The sequence below is a fragment of the Thalassophryne amazonica genome, chromosome 19 (assembly GCF_902500255.1).
Source record: "Thalassophryne amazonica chromosome 19, fThaAma1.1, whole genome shotgun sequence".
Lineage (NCBI taxonomy): Eukaryota > Metazoa > Chordata > Actinopteri > Batrachoidiformes > Batrachoididae > Thalassophryne > Thalassophryne amazonica.
Window position 1 is genome coordinate 63,864,669 of NC_047121.1, and position 20,406 is coordinate 63,885,074.

Consider the following 20,406-nt stretch of genomic DNA (forward strand, 5'->3'; position numbering starts at 1 on the left):
TGGCACATGATTGCCCACCCCTGTCATAGAGGATGTAAATCTAAAGGCCCCGCCCCACTTATACTCCGTCACACATGTGCTGATGGAGACAAATGGTGTCAGAATGACGCATCCAGCTACAGTCAGGAAGTATTGATGTGCAGTCTGGACACGGACGGGCGGCAGTCTCTGAGAAGTCTACATAGTTAGTCCCATTCCCTCAGCTGTCCCGAGTGTGTTGCACAGTTCAAAACACTCTTGGTGCTGTTGAGATGGGACGCACATCTGACGGTGGTCTATGTGCATTTTGTGTGCCATCTGATTGCAATCTATATATTCTGACGGCATCATAATAGCATTTGAAATGATCTGATCGCGGTTGATTGAGCACTGAGATGGACCGGTCACAGCAAAGCGTGTTGTGCCACATATGTCCACCTCCACTGGACCATGGCCAGGGAGGGCAAAGGAAATGTTGATGTGTAATAACATGTATGTGGCATGCATTCATCATGTTCAGTGAATGTGAATAGAGTGTAATCAAACCGAAAGCACCGTGTACCACTGCAGGTCAGTGGCAGGTCACGCCACAGATCTGAACAGGCTGTTATGTCCATAACAGACCTTATAGTACAGATATATTTCCAGTCCTTCCCATGGGTGACATAAATATGTGAAATATTGTGCCCATCATATCTGTGATACATGGACAGGTGCCCCTCTTCATGGTGTCATGCGCAGTAATGCATTATTGCACGCATCAGAGGCTCGGAGCTGAACAGATCTCACCGCTGTAAAATACATATTATTACTTTATCACCATCTAACTCTGTAGGAGGTATGACATGGAACTGTGTCGCCAGCCCATGACAACATTATTAAACATGAATCACCTTCAGCAGAGGACCAGGAGTGTTTCACAGCGCACCTGTGGTGCAAGGCCTCTCACCCAGGTGCTGTGTGCTGCAAACAACCATAGCATAAATACTGTAAATCCCACGTGATAATCCAACCGGATAATGCGGTGTACAGTGTTGCGTTGTACTGAAGTGAGCAAAAACAAACACAAAAAGAAGAAATCAAAGTTTGCTGGAAAGGCTGCGTCTGACAAATGGTGGGAAAGCTTGGCCCACTGCCAACAAACTTTCAGGAAAGGTGTCCAGTGGCTGACACCGGCGCACGTGTGTGTGCACATCCACCCCGCGCACACCCATAGTGGCTCATTCAGCCGTTATGAACACACATACACACTAAGCGATCATTGCATCATTTCATCACTTGTTCTATGCACACACACGCACATGAGGTCAGTGTGCTGGGAATGGGAGGATGAGCGTAGATGTGACTGCATGAGTGAGTGAGTGAGTAACCACACCTATGCGGGCTTGCACACATATGGCGTGAGTCCGGTCCATACGTTGGTTGTACTCTGATGTCCACTACCGGCAGGTCCTGTGCAAAGGTAAGACAGAGGGCTGCCCTCCACCTCGGTCCTGTGTTTGCCATCCAGACGTTTGGACGTTGGGAAGTCTTCAGCGCCTTTTAGAAGCTGTCATCTGCTCCTTTTTCAAGACATGCTGTGCTCCTCCTCTGGATTTCGACAGACATCCAACCTATGAACTGAAATCATCTAATCCAGGTTCTGATTATCGTGTTACTGTAGTGCAGGTAAACACCAGAGATCAGATTGTTACAGTCATCACATCACTAACGTGCCCATCCGTTATTACCAGTGCAGGCACCAGTAATACCCAATAGCCCGCGCTACATCACAGTAATCCCATAATCAGAAGAACCTGGATTACAGGTTTCAGTTTTATACTGGATGTCTTTCAAAATCCAGGAAAGAGAAAGTGCAGGTCTTGATAAATACAGCAATAGACAGTCTCTCTCTCTCTCTCTCTCTCTCTCTCTCTCTCTCTCTCTCTCTCCCTCTCTCTCTCTCTCTCTCCAGGAAATCTGATGACACAAACAAGGGATGCTGAAGAAAGTTTGTAGGTCCTGGCAAACATTTATGGGCACACATAACGGAGTTTCTGAACTTAGTGATCGGATGTTACGAGCCCTAAACAGCAGCTGTCCAGCTGGACTGCAGGACGATCTGCTGCACCTTCAGGTGCAAAAGTCATAGACCCACATGATAAGCCTAAAACTTAAAAAAATTAACAATTCTTGAAGCTGTGAGCAATGTAATATTTCTAAATAAATAATGTATTAATAAGTAAACTATAGAACATTTTTCACCTTGGAACAAAATTTATATAGGTGATGATAAAACTACATAACATGTCAGATGTTTTTTTGCATTTTGTTTGAAAAGCAGGTTGCAGATCATCAGGTTTTTACAATATAAACATATATATATATATATATATATATATATATATATATATATATATATATATATATATGTATGTATGTATGTATGTATGTATACAATATATTCAGACAAGCATTCAGGTACGCCTACTTTCTTTCTTCACGTTGGTTACTCAAACTAAATGTGTTTGTGGGCACCTCAAAGCTTTGATGTAGCCACGCCCCTGCTCCTTTTGATGTATTGACTCTCGCTCGCTCCTCCTGTCAGTCTGTGCAGGCCGTCAGGTTGGCAGCTCATCCGTGTGTGCAACAGGTAAGAGCATCTGTAACTGTGTGTGCATGTATGTGTGTGAGTGCAGAGGAAGATCTGCAAGTGTGTGTGTGTGTGTTTCAGATCTAAACATTTCTGTTCATGCAGTGAGCTCAGCGGTGGATCAGAGTTTCACTTTTTTTTGCATATGAACAAAAAGTCACTATGCTGCGCTGCACTTCACTTCTCAGCTGTGTAGATGCAGTGCTCAAAAGTTTTGATTATTGGGATTCATATGACAGGTTATGTGATGAAACCCACTTGTTTGCAGTGTTCATGTGTATATATTAAGGTGTAATACTTGAAATGCATTTTTATTTTAAATTGTACTTTCCTCTTCATGGAGTGGAGTCTACAGCTAGTTATCTCCCAGGAAATTAAAAACTGGATTGAACATGGAATAATTCCTGCTGTACACAAAGCTTCAATATATTTGCATGTCCTCCCAAATCAATTTCTCTGTTAAAATGAAAAAAAAAATACTCATGATTGGACCTTGTTAAATTGTGCAAACTGGTGAAATGGAATGTGGTGTTTATTTAAGAAGCAGAAATAAATCAAATGAGATCTTTTGAGCATCAGGATGTGAAGCTACACTCTGCACGTATATGTAGAGACAGCAGCATTTTCAGATGTTTCAATGACACATGTAACACTTTATGAATCCATCTGATCCATAATTATTTAACTGCAGTAATTATAAAACATTAGTTTCATCCTCCTGAATTTAAGCCACAGGTTTGAGGATGTCTCTGCCAGATTGCCTCAGTCCGTTCCCTTTTTTTTTTTTTTTTTGCTGTTTGTGTAAATACGCTCTTTTGCAACCAAACATTTCTGTGCATGTGACAGTTTGGTACATCTCTGACAGTACAAACTAAAATGATAAATACCTTTAAAAGGAATTAAAAAAAAGTGGTGGTACTAGTATTTTAATCCTTTCATCAGTTAATTTGAAGATAATCTTGAATATCATCAAGTTAAAGGTGGATTCTTATGGCTTTCTTATGCTGCAATGTGCATTTTATTTATTTATTTACACAGTTGTTCATTTTAATAATGTTCTGTCACATTACTAAAAATAAAAGCTGAAAGATAAAAAACAACACTGGAGTTCTTTTAATTGTCCAGCAGTTGTAAAGTAGGTTTATTTTCACTGCTCCCGTTTTGCTCGAAGTCACAAGAGAGGAGCTTCCTGTTGATTTGGCACAAGTTTTACACCAGATGCACAATTCCACATATATATATGGAAAACAGGGTGTTGAACCAGGGATCATCTTTATTCAAAAAAATAAAAAATGGACTTTTATTAAATTGATTTTGATAACAGGTTCCATAAAATTGTCAGTTAAAAGCAAAAATATTAATTTCATTCAATGTAACAAAGAATATATTAGCGTGGAAAAAGAGTCTGTTGCTCTATAAAAAAGCCCTCCGTAAAGCTAGGACATCTTTCTACTCATCACTAATTGAAGAAAATAAGAACAACCCCAGGTTTCTTTTCAGCACTGTAGCCAGGCTGACAAAGAGTCAGAGCTCTATTGAGCTGAGTATTCCATTAACTTTAACTAGTAATGACTTCATGACTTTCTTTGCTAACAAAATTTTAACTATTAGAGAAAAAATTACTCATAACCATCCCAAAGACGTATCGTTATCTTTGGCTGCTTTCAGTGATGCCGGTATTTGGTTAGACTCTTTCTCTCCGATTGTTCTGTCTGAGTTATTTTCATTAGTTACTTCATCCAAACCATCAACATGTTTATTAGACCCCATTCCTACCAGGCTGCTCAAGGAAGCCCTACCATTATTTAATGCTTCGATCTTAAATATGATCAATCTATCTTTGTTAGTTGGCTATGTACCACAGGCTTTTAAGATGGCAGTAATGAAATCATTACTTAAAAAGCCATCACTTGACCCAGCTATCTTAGCTAATTATAGGCCAATCTCCAACCTTCCTTTTCTCTCAAAAATTCTTGAAAGGGTAGTTGTAAAACAGCTAACTGATCATCTGCAGAGGAATGGTCTTTTTGAAGAGTTTCAGTCAGGTTTTAGAATTCATCATAGTACAGAAACAGCATTAGTGAAGGTTACAAATGATCTTCTTATGGCCTCGGACAGTGGACTCATCTCTGTGCTTGTTCTGTTAGACCTCAGTGCTGCTTTTGATACTGTTGACCATAAAATTTTATTACAGAGATTAGAGCATGCCATAGGTATTAAAGGCACTGCGCTGCGGTGGTTTGAATCATATTTGTCTGTAATCATATTGTCTGTTCATGTAAATGGGGAATCTTCTTCACAGACTAAAGTTAATTATGGAGTTCCACAAGGTTCTGTGCTAGGACCAATTTTATTCACTTTATATATGCTTCCCTTAGGCAGTATTATTAGACGGTATTGCTTAAATTTTCATTGTTACGCAGATGATACCCAGCTTTATCTATCCATGAAGCCAGAGGACACACACCAATTAGCTAAACTGCAGGATTGTCTTACAGACATAAAGACATGGATGACCTCTAATTTCCTGCTTTTAAACTCAGATAAAACTGAAGTTATTGTACTTGGCCCCACAAATCTTAGAAACATGATGTCTAACCAGATCCTTACTCTGGATGGCATTACCCTGACCTCTAGTAATACTGTGAGAAATCTTGGAGTCATTTTTGATCAGGATATGTCATTCAAAGCGCATATTAAACAAATATGTAGGACTGCTTTTTTGCATTTACGCAATATCTCTAAAATCAGAAAGGTCTTGTCTCAGAGTGATGCTGAAAAACTAATTCATGCATTTATTTCCTCTAGGCTGGACTATTGTAATTCATTATTATCAGGTTGTCCTAAAAGTTCCCTAAAAAGCCTTCAGTTAATTCAAAATGCTGCAGCTAGAGTACTGACGGGGACTAGAAGGAGAGAGCATATCTCACCCATATTGGCCTCTCTTCATTGGCTTCCTGTTAATTCTAGAATAGAATTTAAAATTCTTCTTCTTACTTATAAGGTTTTGAATAATCAGGTCCCGTCTTATCTTAGGGACCTCGTAGTACCATATCACCCCAATAGAGCACTTCGCTCTCAGACTGCAGGCTTACTTGTAGTTCCTAGGGTTTGTAAGAGTAGAATGGGAGGCAGAGCCATCAGCTTTCAGGCTCCTCTCCTGTGGAACCAGCTCCCAATTCAGATCAGGGAGACAGACACCCTCTCTACTTTTAAGATTAGGCTTAAAACTTTCCTTTTTGCTAAAGCTTATAGTTAGGGCTGGATCAGGTGACCCTGAACCATCCCTTAGTTATGCTGCTATAGACGTAGACTGCTGGGGGGTTCCCATGATGCATTGTTTCTTTTTCTTTTCGCTCTGTATGCACCACTCTGCATTTAATCATTAGTGATCGATCTCTGCTCCCCTCCACAGCATGTCTTTTTACTGGTTCTCTCCCTCAGCCCCAACCAGTCCCAGCAGAAGACTGCCCCTCCCTGAGCCTGGTTCTGCTGGAGGTTTCTTCCTGTTAAAAGGGAGTTTTTCCTTCCCACTGTAGCCAAGTGCTTGCTCACAGGGGGTCGTTTTGACCGTTGGGGTTTTACATAATTATTGTATGGCCTTGCCTTACAATATAAAGTGCCTTGGGGCAACTGTTTGTTGTGATTTGGCGCTATATAAAAAAATTGATTGATTGATTGATTGAATATATTAGAAAACAAACATGTTATCTTAACAAAGACATGCACTGAAAAAAGAGAAAACCTAATTAAATGGCTTCAATTGGTAACAGTCAATTGAATTAAGTTTGTATAAATTAATTTAAAAAGTTTGGTCGAGTCGACATTACTTCTTATGTTACTTTGAATTAACTTAATTCATTTGAGTGTTATCAGTAGAAGTAATTTATTAAGTTGGTCCAACAATTCTCTTGTTTTTTTAGTGTGTATTTTAAGTAAACTAAAAACAAAATGTTAATGGACAGTGTACAACCTGCTCCAGTCACTTTTTTTTTTGAGTGTGTTTAGGAAGCAAGTGCCATATAACATCAATATTGTTTAAGAAACAATAAAAAATAAAATGTAATTGTTTATTTATTTATTACACTTTTAATTTTCATTTTCTGCCATTTACCCGGTTCAGGTAAATCCTCTGTATGCCTTCAGTCATAAAAACAGATAACCGGAGAATGATGACATCAGTTTCTCTTGAACCGTTGATTGAGTGGATACCTGTGTGTGTGTGTGTGTGTGTGTGTGTGTGTGTGTGTGTGTGTGTGTGTGTGTGTGTGTGTGTGTGTGTGTGTGTGTGTGTGTGTGTGTGTGTGTTTTCTATATCATTTTCCACTAATCAGTGTTTTTTGAACCCTAACTGTGTGCTGGTTCTTCTGCCTTTGTAGATTTATGAATTTGATGATCTGCTGTGAAAATCGCGGCAGGTTATTTTCTTTTTCACCGAGAATGAACCTCAGTCTTCCAGAGCAGAACATACACAGCTCCAGCGAGGATGACAAAGCTGACGTCATGCTACCTTGCATCTCAAGAACCATATACAATGAGCCTTTGGCTCCATACTCCAGTGGTTCCATCATCTCTCAACTCCTCCGTAAAACAATCCACAACAAGAGGGCGTTTGATGAAAGTCATTTCTACCATTATAGCTCCACTGCTGCCGACTCCTGCCAGGAGGATCAAAGCAGTGTGTCCTCAAAAGACAGTATGGTGGACGTCGGCTCCTCCAGTGGTCACTTTTCCACAGGGGCCAGCCCGGATGGGGAACATCACCTGAGTGACCATCTGCAGGCCAAGAGGGCTCGAGTGGAGAACATCATCAAAGTCATGGCGGGTTCTCCCAACAGCAAGCCACATGGAGATGTTGAGAGGTCTGAGGGTGATCCCAGAGACACCAGGGAGACCAGAGAGGTGTACAGAGAGAATAAACGTAAGCAAAGGTTGCCTCAGCATCAGGAAGGCTCAAAAGACAGAGGAGCAGGAGGCAACAATGGTGACAGCTTGAGCACTAAAGATGAAGAGTGTCACAAGCTGCAAGAGCAGCTCCACAGCATGCAGAGGCTGCTGCGGCAGCTCCAGGAGAAGTTTTTCCAAGTTTACAACCAGGACGATTCCATGCACAACGACAGAGACAAGACAGCAGCTGACACCGAGCATGACATCTTGGCCCAAAGCACCAAGTCACCCTTTGACTTTGAGATGAAGGGCAGCAGGTTATCTGCAGAGTATATAGACCAAATGAAAGTAACTGGGTGTTTGGGTCATCAAAGAGAAAGCCAGAACCTGCAAGAAACCCTGAGGCAGGAGCTCTCCAAGGCTGTGGATGAGTGTGTGGACCGGGTGTTCAAGAAGTTGAGTTCCACAGGGCTGGAGCTGTCACCTCAGCAGAGCGTGTGCTTATCTTCAGAGATGAATGTGGATCCAGAAAGGAAGAACTCCACCCAGGAGCAGCTCCATGCTGAAGATGCTGCAGTCAAACAGCAGCCACCTGAGTACTATGAAAGCCCTGAGGCCCAAAATCAACAGGACCAGACAGAAGCACTGTCACTGGTGGTCCGCAAGCCTGTGGTGACCCCACTGAGCTCAATGCCTCCGACAGTGAAAAGGCCCTATGCAGTACACCACACACCGTTTCAGTTTAACTACAGTCCACCAATGCATGACAGCCAGATCCTGGAGCACCTCCTCAAGTATGGACCCCACTCCAACTTTGGTGGTCTCACTTGCATGCCTCCATCAATGGACAGGACCTCTCCAGACTCAGTGGACTTGCCCTGGGATTCCCTTGCCATGAGATCCAAGGTGACCTCCAGCCATTTAGGACACCACCCTCGTCCAGCCGCTCTGGGACCAGTGACGGTGGACAACCTGTGTCTCCCGCATGTCAAAATCGATTGTGCGGATCTGCAGAGCATGGCTGACCGAAACCCCTACATGTCTCTCAACATATCCTTTAACTTTAAAGAAAGTGGATTTTACTCGCATCACACGAATAAAATATAACATAAAGCAAATAAGAAGCAAAATTTTAAGATGTTGAACATGCAAAAATTTGAAAAAGCCATAGCTTTGTTATATATGAATACAAGATAACAGTGATGGACCTGCATTAATGAATAACACATTACAAATTAGTTATATAAAGGGTATTATATATCATAATAAAGATAATAAGATAATAATATGTGCAAAATAGTACTGTACATACACTTTTTAAAAAGATTCAAACTGTATACGCTATATAAAATTGTGGTTATTGTGTATTGTGGTTCAAGGTTAGTTAATTTAGCAAAAATGTTGGTGAACATATTGTGTATTAATTTTAAAATAACATATTAAATAAATAACACACCTCTTCAGATTAATAAAAACCTGATTACTTTGTAGGTTAACAGTCCTATGTTTGACTCAAAGCAGACAATGATTCAGTATCAGGAATATACAGGGTGAACACAAAAGCACTCCTTGGTTTCAAATGTTTATAATGCCAAAAGTGACATGAATAATTTTACAATTTTAAAGAAGAATCTGCAAAAGAGAAAAAAAACTTGATGAGTTTCTGCAACTGTAGATACCAAAATTGTAAAATTATTCATGTCATTTTTGATATTATACGTAAATATTTGAAACCAAGGAGTGCTTTTTTGTTCACCCTGTATATATATAATATACAAAATAATATTCATTGAATAAGAAATTGATTGACATGATGTTCTTTTAATGCTTCAATTGAGTTGTTCATTTTATTTAGTATTTAATGTTCAGCACTCTTTATCATAAATCATTTGTTGTTTAGATGCTTTTCTTTTTTTTTAAGCATATTTGGTTAATTGTGCCTTTTGACGGCACTATATGCATGTATTTTTAGAAATATATATAAACGCAGTGGCTTTGAAAGGACCTAAAGAGCACTGAAAAAGACAATAGTTGAACCAACTTTATTGGATTGTTTCAATTGGTAACACTTGAATGAATTAAGTTCTTTGAAATTAAGTTAGTAAATAACTTACTAACTTAATTTCAAAGAACTTAATTCATTCAGGTGTTACCAATTGAAACAAATTATTAAGTTGGTTCTTTTTTCAGTGAAGCAGCAGAGAACTTAAATAAAAGGGGGATTGAAAACGTGCACTACAAATTTCAAAATTACTGGGAATCAAAAGAAAGTTTTAATGTGAAATAATTTAAATTAATAAGCTATTTCCACCCCAAACATGACATCACAACTGCTACAATGTGTAAACCAAAGGATGCAAATCTGCATCCCAGATCCAGACTTTGGTGGCTCTCCTGTTGTTCTAACCCTTTTCTATATGTTTCCATTATATTTGATAAAACTCCTAATATTCCGGCTCTTCCGTTTGAACAATGACCGGTGGAGGTTCGCTGCAGCACGGCCTCTTCCAGTAACAAACTTCAAGGAGAATTTTGTCTTTGATCTCGCTAACCCCACAGAAAATTACAGCATCTTCTTTAATCTGAGCAGAGTAATGACTTTAAGTCTAGAAAAAGACAAATAAAAAGGAATACAAGGCTTTGATAAGAATTGCCAGGAACAAAAGCCAATTTTTCAAAGGCAGAGACAGCATCGGTTTGTGTTTCAGGAAACGTCGTTTTTTTCAGACTTGAAAAGGTGCAGGATCTATTTCTCCATCATCAGAGTGATAGGGGTGCATCTAAAAGGTCACATCTGAGTGCTGCTGGAAATCACAAGTGCCTGCCAACCACAACACTTGAGTGCTTGTCTTGAGCATTTGTTGTTGGATACCTTTGTCATAATATACATGATTAGAATAGAGTAAGAGAACAGTGTTTTTAGCTGGTAGGAGCCCAAAGAAATTCACTTCAGGATGAGCTGTGCTGCTGAGGAATACAGCGTTTCTGACCGCTGCTAAATCATATTTGTAAGAAACTGTGGCTGCTGAGGTCCGATAACAATGTGATTATGGTAACATCTGTTGAACTGGACAGATTAAATTAAACTGGAAAAGCATTTTTGGAGAGTACCTTGTACCTTTGTACCTTCATCAAGACTGAACAGAATTGGTAGAGAAATCTTTTCAAGGTATAGCTTCAAATGGGAACACAAATTAATGAAGTTTGATCAAATTAAGGTCACAAAGTGTCATAAATATTACTAATTTGGAGAAACTTAATTGATTTGTGTGTTACTAACAGAAAAAGCAAAGTACTTTAAGTTGATCCAACAATTATTTAATGCTCTAATTTGGATGACACTGTTGGTATGTATGTTTTGCTATATCAGAAATTCCAGTTTATTTGTTGTGTGGCTGACATGTTTCATCATGATCAATGGAATTGCTGTTGTTTTTTAATTGATCACATTGTAAAACTTAATCCATATATTTGGGGATGGATTTTTAACCACTTTTAGTCTACATCAGCTGCAAAAGTTTTGAATAATCCTGATGAAAGCTGTCAGACAGATGGACAGGCAAAAAAAAAATAAAAATAAAAATCAAACAAACACAAACTAAGATGACTGATTCCTTGCCACACTGAATAATAATAATAATAATATTAATAATAATCTAAGACCAATTTCAATTACTGTGATTTGTTACACCAAAATGTATTAGTTTTTCCTCAAAGTATATTTAGACTTTGGTTGAAAACCTAAATTCTAAATATATTTTGAGATAATCTATTAAATTTAGGTGTAATAAATTACAGTAATTAAAAAAATAGTGGACGTTTCACTGAAAAAAAAAAGATAAAACCTAAACAAATTGCTTCAGCTGCTCACACTGAAATAACTAATACAATAAGATAAGTTGCCATAAATATCACTTGTTTAGTTCATTGTATCAACTGAATCAGTTTGAGTGTTATTAAATGAAGCAACGCTTTTTTTTAAACAGATAGTCCATCAATTTTTTTTTCAGTGCATATGATAAATTTGTTACTGTGTCAGAATAACAAAAAGTTGCTTAATATCTATTATTTAATAGTAATTATAAGTCAATAAAACACATGAGCCTTTTTGCCTTTTAAAATACATCTCTTTTGCATGCTAAAACAATGTGATATCATTTAAGTCATGCTCTGGTGATTCCCTGGTGAAGGAAAACATTAAACGCTTTATTTAACATTTAAAAAAAAAAATTGTAGAGTACATAAAACATTTGCATAGCACTTTATGGTGGTTTCCTTTTTTCCCCGTCAAATTAAATGATATGTTAATATAAAATGACAAAAAAGTTCAAACATCACTCACAATACTTAATGAAGGGGCGGCGGGGGGGGGGGGGGGGTCTTGGATGCAGACGTTAATTGAGATAATCACAAAAATCACTAATCTAAGGGTTGTCTTATACTTTCAATTTTCCATCCTTGTTTTGAGTCGCCCTAATAAAAACAAAACAAACAAAAACAGTGAAGCCAATCAGCAGATGTGGTTCAAAAATCCTCTTTAGCAAAGATACTATAATTTCGAATCTCTTTGGAGAGAAAATTATTAGTAACATTTATTTAAATGTCCAGTTTTGTGTGCCAGGATGGTAGAAATATATAATGTGGTATTATAACTCACTTTTTAATCCTGACATTCCAAAGAGCTCCTGGTCTCTCTCAACAGTAAATAATTCATGACCAACTTTCTTTCAAAGGTAGGATGTGCTGATACATTTTTCTCTTGCTGATGTAATAAGACATATCATTACAATAAGACATAGGGTTTGCTTGAGAAAATGTTTCTCAACATCTAAGGAGAAAATATTGAAAACCATTTCAATTATTTTTATTTGTAACTAATCAAATATTACGGGTTATTTTGTATACAATGTGCATAAATGCACAAAATGTGCACCGAAAATATAGTGGTTGGTTTGGGGTTTCTTTATAAGTTGATAGAAAATCTAATTTGAAATGTCCACACATCCCCCACAGCTAGAGATTTTTATTCATATTTCATGAAAGAAATAATAAAAAAAAAAAACTGTCAAGTTGCAAAACTCATTGCATGATATGACAACATAAAATAGTTATGAATAATTTTGCAACAGTAAAATAATAGCAACAAAACATTAAATACAAACATCTAAAAAATCATGCATTTTACTTCTGCCAAGGACATCATGTGTTCATTATTGTATGTTTGTTTGTCTGTCTGTCAGCCTGAGAAGCAGAAGAACTTGTTAAATTATAGAGCAGATCCAAATCAAGAGGCAGATCCCAACATTTAAATTTTTTTAAACTGTCTTTAAGATTGTGAGATATGGCTTTTTATACATGTTCATTTATTTATCAGAAATGTAATTACATTTTGAGGTAATATCTATAAATATGCATGAGAATAGGTTTTTATAGCAGAGTAATCTTAAAGCTGTATGGCCTTTGGGTTTTTAAAGATTTACATCATAAAAATAATTTTCACTATTATTTTGTTTCTTAGCATTTGAATAAGGGATTCATAAAATGATATTGATGATATGATCAAAATTCACACTGTCTGGAAAAAATTTAGAATTTCTACCCTGATGGGTCAAAATTCAAGCCAACAGACGCCATGACACATATTTGGGTTTGACATCACAGATCACGTGGGGGAAGTAAAGGAAGGCAGCATGACATCAGCTGACTGTTCCCTCGAACAAAATAAACAAAGATGACAGAAAACACTCTGAAATAACTTATTTCTGTATAAATGTAATGTACTTTGTAAACATTAGTGGGAAATACAGAAATCTAAAAACTCTGTTTTGGTACCCAGATAACACCTCTGAAGCAATTTACAAGACATCTTATGGACGTTAGCATGTAACAAGCAAGTGTGTCACGTCACAGGTAATCTCTGCGTTATCTCTTTGTTAAAATGAGCTGTAATTTTGCAACATGCTACAAAAATAAACCAACATTATAATGCTTGGATTTTGGTAGAAACTCACTTTTGTCAGTTTTGTGAAATTTGAAAGGCCGTACAGCTTTAATTTAATGACTGCTACATAACATATATAGTTACAAACTCATAAATTAGCCTTGGTGCAGGTCTGTGCTCTATAAGTACTCTTCTACTTAAAAATTAATTGGCTTTCTGATTTATAAATGTTGCACATTGAATGTATTTTTATTATTTGTTTTGCACTGACATAATTTTAACCAAAAGATGAAAGACCATTTAAAATGTATATTTGATAAAACTTTCTGTAAAATATTCCCCTTTAAAGAGTATGTCGGAGGAACGATGTAGTGCGACACATGTCATTGAAAAAATCAACTTAATTACTTCTGAAAATCAGCTCCTTTCTTCAAAACAAAATATCTTAACTGCCAGGCATGAAGTGCTTGGGTCTCTAATTAAAAATCCCTAATCTAATTCGTAATTCTGTTTTGCCAATAAGCACATGTTAGGGTCATTATTGACTCCCCGCTTAATGCCGAGCTGTTCTTTAGCGAAATTCAATTTAGCTGAGATTACGGCAACACAATCCTCCGCTCTCACTTTGCATGGGGCCTCTAGGCCACGCATTATATTTAATTTTCAATATGTCTGCCTTAACGTACATGCAAACATTCAGGAAGGTCTCACGCCCAGCCATCTGAAGAAGGCAAAGCTCATGTTCTTCTACACCCGCTACCCGAGTTCCAACGTACTGAAAACCTTCTTCCCTGATGTCAAGGTAATGCTTTTATTTCCTTTCCGCTTTTTTTGAAGGTGGAAAACAACAGGGCTTATTGTCAGGTCTGTAGTTGTACCCCCCGGGTGTCCAGTGGTGAGGTAGACAAATCTGTAGCGCGTCGGAGGAAAGAAACAAAAAGGCAGAGGGTTTACACAACAAAGCCGCTGAGCTGCTAGCATGTCCTGGGGCAGCGGGAGATATGGGGGCATTCTCTCTTTAAAAAAGCCACTCCAGTCAGCAAATGGAGTGACAAAGGGCTCTGTGGGCAAGGCATTGCTATTGAGTGTCAACACTGAGTTGGTATTAGAGACTTGTGCTGCAGCGAGCTGTGAGCGGACGCTGGCGCTAACCACAACATCCTGTGTGCTTTGGCCTGATCTTGTGCTTCTTCTACCAGCTCCACTCTCTCTTTTTTTTTTTTTTTTTTTTGCCTTTTCTCCTGTCAGTTCAGGTTCGGGTTCGGGTTACTATATTTGTACCCGCAGGTAGACTTGGTTCCAGAGAGTTATATACACTCAACAAAAATATAAACGCAACACTTTTGGTTTTGCTCCCATTTTGTATGAGATGAACTCAAAGATCTAAAACTTTTTCCACATACACAATATCACCATTTCCCTCAAATATTGTTCACAAACCAGTCTAAATCTGTGATAGTGAGCACTTCTCCTTTGCTGAGATAATCCATCCCACCTCACAGGTGTGCCATATCGAGATGCTGATTAAACACCATGATTAGTGCACAGGTGTGCCTTAGACTGCCCGCAATAAAAGGCCAGGCATGTTCAAAACCCCAGAGGCATTGCGTGATAGTCTAAAACTGGTGTCATCAGGACAACCAACATGAATTGACGCTAATCTGATCAGGAATCTGGTCAGGAATATACTATTTGATTTGTGCCAGTAGAATACAAGGCTTGCCAACTTGATATCAGGGCATTCAGGTTCCATCGTAGAGTTTAAGGCATGTTCAAGACCTCAGAGGCATTGCGTCATAGTGTAAAACTGGTGTCATCAGGACAACCAATGTGAATTTACGCTAATCTAATCAGGAATCTTGTTGGGAATATACTATTTGATTTGTGCCAGTAGAATACAAGGCTTGCCAACTTGATATCAGGGCATTCAGGTTCCATCGTAGAGTTTAAGGCATGTTCAAGACCTCAGAGGCATTGCGTCATAGTGTAAAACTGGTGTCATCAGGACAACCAATGTGAATTTACGCTAATCTAATCAGGAATCTTGTTGGGAATATACTATTTGATTTGTGCCAGTAGAATACAAATCTTGCCAACCTGATATCAGGGTGTTCAGGTTCCATCGTAGAGTTTGAGGCATGTTCAAAACCGCAGAGGCATTGTGTCACATCAGACTAAAGCCAGTGTCACACCAGATGACTCAACATGAAATGAAGCTAATCTGATAGGAAACCTGGTCAGGAATATACTATTTGGTATGCACCAGTAGAATAGTGTTCCCAACTGAATATCAGGTCATTCAAGACCAGTTCTGAGCATATTCCAAACCTCAGAGACATTGTGTGGCATCATACCAGAAGACCCAACATGAAATAAAGTGAATCTGATAGGAAGGTGATGGGCTAGTGGTTAAGCGTTGGGCTTGAGACTAGAGGATCCTCAGTTCAAATCCCAGCCTGACTGGAAAATCACTAACGGCCCTTGGTCAAGGTCCTTAATCCCGAAGTGTGTAGTGGGCACCTTGCCTGGCAGCAGCCTGACATTGGGGTGAATGTGAGGCATTGATGTGTAAAGCGGTTTGAGCGTCTCATGCAGATGGAAAAGTGCTATATAAGTGCAGTCCATTTACCAAATCTGTTCAGAATAGTGGTATTTGTTATGTGTCAGCAGATTACAAGTCTTCCCAGCCCAATATCAAGGTGTTTGGGTTCAATCGTGGAGTTTGGGGTATGTTCAAAATCCCAGTCATCTTGTTGTGTCTGCAGAATGCAAGTCGACCCGACCTGCATTCAGGTTAATTCATAGAGATCTGGGTAGGTGCCAAACCCCAAAGGCATTGTGTCGCATCAGTCTCAATTTGGCATCACATTGAATGAGCCAATGTAAAATAAAGATAACCTGATGGTAAATCTAGTCTATCCGGAAGTTTGACACAATGCCATTACGGCAATACCCACGAGACCTAGCACTGAAGATGTCCGACATCTTCAACCATGGAATAGAGTCCATATCTCAGATCTGTACAATAATCCAGGAGTTGAAACAACAATTACATTTTGTGATTTGACGCTTTAGTCTACAGGGAAAGATTTATCTTTTTGGCCCATATTCCCTTTAAAAACAAGAGGGGAAACATCTACCAAAAAGAATCAGAGTGGATTTAATGATTAATTTTGTGAACGGGACCCTCAGTGTTAATTTAACAACTGTGTAAATGTTTCCATGTATTTTAGTCGTAACTGACCCATTATAAGGCTTTGAAGTCTAAAACCTAACCACTTGTTTTCTTCTTTTTTTTTCCTCTTTAATTTTAAATCTCCTCTGGCTTCTTCTGTCCAGCTCTGTTCAAACTCCACTACCTCCTTGATTTCTACCCTCCTTTGTCTCTTATCTCTTTAACGTAACTTCTAAACCTGAGCTCTAGATGTCTGGGCCAGGGTTGGCCCCTGGCCATCAGTCTGCTGTGACCTCTGGGGTCAGGGCGGTAGAGGCAGAAGGGGCACCTATGCTGCAGCCTGTAAACGTCTCCACCTTGCTTACAATCCTGTGGTGGGAAGTGGCACCGAACAAAAGCGCACCTAATCCTAGTGTCTGATTCCATCCTATCAGCTCAAGTCAATGAGAGAGAAGCTTCCTTCGGTCTTTATTCCAGCGCTTTCTCACCCGCTGCCCCGCCAGACAGAAGAAGCATCTTTGATGCCTGCCCAGCCTTTAGGCAGTTTTTTTGCTGCCTTTCTGGATGATGAGATAGAATAACAAGACTAATGTCAAGACTGCGTTTAGAAATACAGAGCTGACATATGTTTGTTCACCGTGAACATTCGGTGGGAAAAGCTCAGAGCAATTAATGTTCAGCCGAGTGATGGACCATTAGGTGGCCATTTGCCCTGCAGTTTGAATACGGGGCTGCAGTCAGTTATGGAAAGGTTCTGTCATGCCAGATTTATTGTAATTGTAAAGTATTATTTACTATTTCTAAAAATGTAAACTGTTCTTATTGACACTGTTAAAAATAACAGAGCAGACCTGCTCTTGAACCTCCTTGAGGGGTTTGCTGAGAACCTCTAAGGACGTAGTACCAGCAGACTGTACTCACTCACTCATCTTCAACTGCTTATCTGAGACCGGATTGCCGGGGCAACAGCTCCAATAGGATACCCCAAACTTCCCTTTCCTGGATCACGTTTATCACTTCTGACTGGGGGATCCCGAGGCGTTCCCAGGCCAGTGTGGAGATATAATCTCTCCACTAGTCCTGGGTCTTCCCCGGGTTCTCCTCAAAGCTGGATGTGCCTGTAACACCTCCATATGAGATTTCAAGTATCTAAAAACGCCAAAGATTTATTTTCTCTCCATTTCCAGTTCAATCGCTGTATCACCTCTCAGCTGATCAAGTGGTTCAGCAACTTCAGGGAGTTCTACTACATCCAGATGGAAAAGTTTGCCCGGCAGGCCATCGCTGATGGCATCAGAGATGTCAAAGACATCAAAGTCAGCAGGGACTCAGAGCTGTTCCGGGCACTGAACATGCACTACAATAAAGCCAATGACTTCCACGTGAGTACTGTGCTGATTTGATTTACATCAAAAGATCTCTCAAATTGTTATTTATGCAAAAATTATAATATTGTCATCCTTGCACCTCCAAGTCATGCTTTGATTTTTATTTGTCTCAGCATAATTCGGGGAGGAAGTCTCTTTGCATGAGTCAGAGCAGTTACCGAGTGTTACGTGTCCCACCGTCAGCATGTAGATGTGGTCCCGTATGTCTTTGTGCTGACCTGTGTGTCACACTGCACCTGTGGCTGGACAGCCTTCACAGCCATTATCTAAACTCCAGAGTGATGCTTTATCAAACTGTGGGAAGAGGAAGCCGCAAAATCCCACTAAAACAACTCAGGATTAGAGGACCAGTACGCCTGAGCAAGACTGAAATAGCTACTGATGCGGAATGGTGAGAAGGATGCAGTGAATTCCGAGGGAGAAGGCCGTTTGGTGGGAAAGGGACCAGACCGTTTTCTTTACCTTGGGACCAAGACATTCCTTTCCCAGGGATGCTTTGTGTCGGGAGATGAGGAGAAAGGAAAATAACTTGTGACAACAACGTTTAACTGGCCAGTGGATGGGAAACGACTACTCTGGATTGGTTTTCTCCCAGCATCCCTTGCGTGTACACCCTTACCCTAACTTCAGTAACACCAAGGTGTCACTTCACTTCAACCATTTCTGATCTTAAATATTTTCAAATTCACACCTACGTTTCCATGTAGCCAATTATGGATCAGATGGGAGAGTAGACCGTCCACTGATGGACCAGCGATTCGCTCCCAGAACCCTCATGGTCTGTGTCGAAAGGTCCTTGAGCAACACACTGAAGTCCAAATTATTCCCAGTTCAGTTCATCTTACTGGGATTGTAAACCAGAATCAGTACATTTTGCCATCTGAATGAATCTCGAAAAAAAGTGATACAAAAGCTTTGTATCTTCTCTGTGGATGGCTCTGGCTCTCCAACCTTGGTGGCTTTGACCTCTGCACTAAATCAAGGAAACCATTTAACTTCCTGTTTATTCAGTGTTCTCTCAAGCTGTTTGTGGGCTTCATGAAATGAACTGTTTGACTTAGTATTCATTTACTGATATTAGAAGATGTGGACGTTTTTTTGACATGGAAGAGAATAATGAACAGAAACTAGAGCAGGAAGAATTAACTACTTTAAGGACCAGGAAATTGAGTGATGTTTGCCATTTACTCTTCTGAAGGCCAAGAAATTGCAATGTGGTGGTCAATGAAAATTCTCAATAAAGGTCTGCAGAACTCATCAAACACCCCAAAAACATTTCTAATCAATTAGTTTCTGTGCAATATGTTTGTTTCATGGTTTTTATTTTTTAGTGATTCAATCAGTGGTGACACTTGGATCAAAACATTTATGCGACGCCAGCACCTGCACTTCTCCTCGTAAACATGATGGCATCCAAAATTTGTGACAGTAAAAATGAAGATCCTTCTTCTCCAACAGATAAACACAAGAGCAGCTCACGTGGGCTCCTAATTGAAAGTTAATGAGTGCTGCATCACCTCGTGTGCAGAGAACAAAGGAATGAACTTCCTTTCATCACTGTTTGAAGAACGCGGCTACAGAGCTTCATTTAATTTTGGCTTTGAGTGAAAACATGGGCATTTCTGTTTCACTGCTATGTTATATCATTAAGCTCTCGTGAATAATGTTCTTATTTGATTTTTAAGCCTCCACAGTTTCCTCTGTGTCACAGGTTCCAGACAGATTCCTGGAGGTTGCCGAAATCACCCTCCATGAGTTTTATAAAGCCATTTCTGCAACCAAGGATTCAGAGGCCTCCTGGAAGAAGGCCATCTACAAGGTAATCTGCAAACTGGACAGTGACGTCCCAGAAGACTTCAAAACGTCTTCCTGTTTGTAGACTGAAGTACCCAAAGACAAAGTCAAAGGAAATTGTGGGTTGGGAGTCAGTCATCACTCTGTCAGTATTGTATTGTAGTGCATTTAGTGAGTTGAAATCAAAATGTAGATGTTGCTTAACTGATCGTCTTTGTAAATCTGTGATCATAAAATCAACAAACAACAAAAAAAAACCTACAGAATTTTAAATGTTACAAAAGTACAGTAGTGTTCAGAATAATAGTAGTGCTATGTGACTAAAAAGATTAATCCAGGTTTTGAGTATATTTCTTATTGTTACATGGGAAACAAGGTACCAGTAGATTCAGTAGATTCTCACAAATCCAACAAGACCAAGCATTCATGATATGCACACTCTTAAGGCTATGAAATTGGGCTATTATTTAAAAAAAAAGTAGAAAAGGGGGTGTTCACAATAATAGTAGTGTGGCATTCAGTCAGTGAGTTCGTCAGTTTTGTGGAACAAACAGGTGTGAATCAGGTGTCCCCTATTTAAGGATGAAGCCAGCACCTGTTCAACATGCTT

The 20,406-nt window shown here is 39.2% G+C and overlaps 1 protein-coding gene across 1 annotated transcript; it reads left to right on the forward strand.

Moving 5' to 3' along the window:
- Positions 1 to 2,491: 2,491 nt before the first annotated feature.
- Positions 2,492 to 20,000, forward strand: prox2 (prospero homeobox 2). The gene is made up of 5 exons (XM_034160015.1): positions 2,492 to 2,611; positions 6,991 to 8,548; positions 14,134 to 14,241; positions 17,802 to 17,996; positions 19,714 to 20,000. The coding sequence occupies exons 2-5, from the start codon at positions 6,995 to 6,997 to the stop codon at positions 19,879 to 19,881; spliced, it is 2,025 nt and encodes a 674-aa protein (XP_034015906.1). The 5' UTR covers positions 2,492 to 2,611; positions 6,991 to 6,994; the 3' UTR covers positions 19,882 to 20,000.
- Positions 20,001 to 20,406: the final 406 nt, after the last annotated feature.

Bases quoted from the DNA above. Each gene is read 5' to 3' on its own strand.
- prox2 (XM_034160015.1), top strand. From the start codon at position 6,995: ATGAATTTGATGATCTGCTGTGAAAATCGCGGCAGGTTATTTTCTTTT. The intron at 14,242-17,801 runs GTAATGCTTTTA...CTCCATTTCCAG, and splicing joins CCTTCTTCCCTGATGTCAAG to TTCAATCGCTGTATCACCTC. The intron at 17,997-19,713 runs GTGAGTACTGTG...TCTGTGTCACAG, and splicing joins ATAAAGCCAATGACTTCCAC to GTTCCAGACAGATTCCTGGA.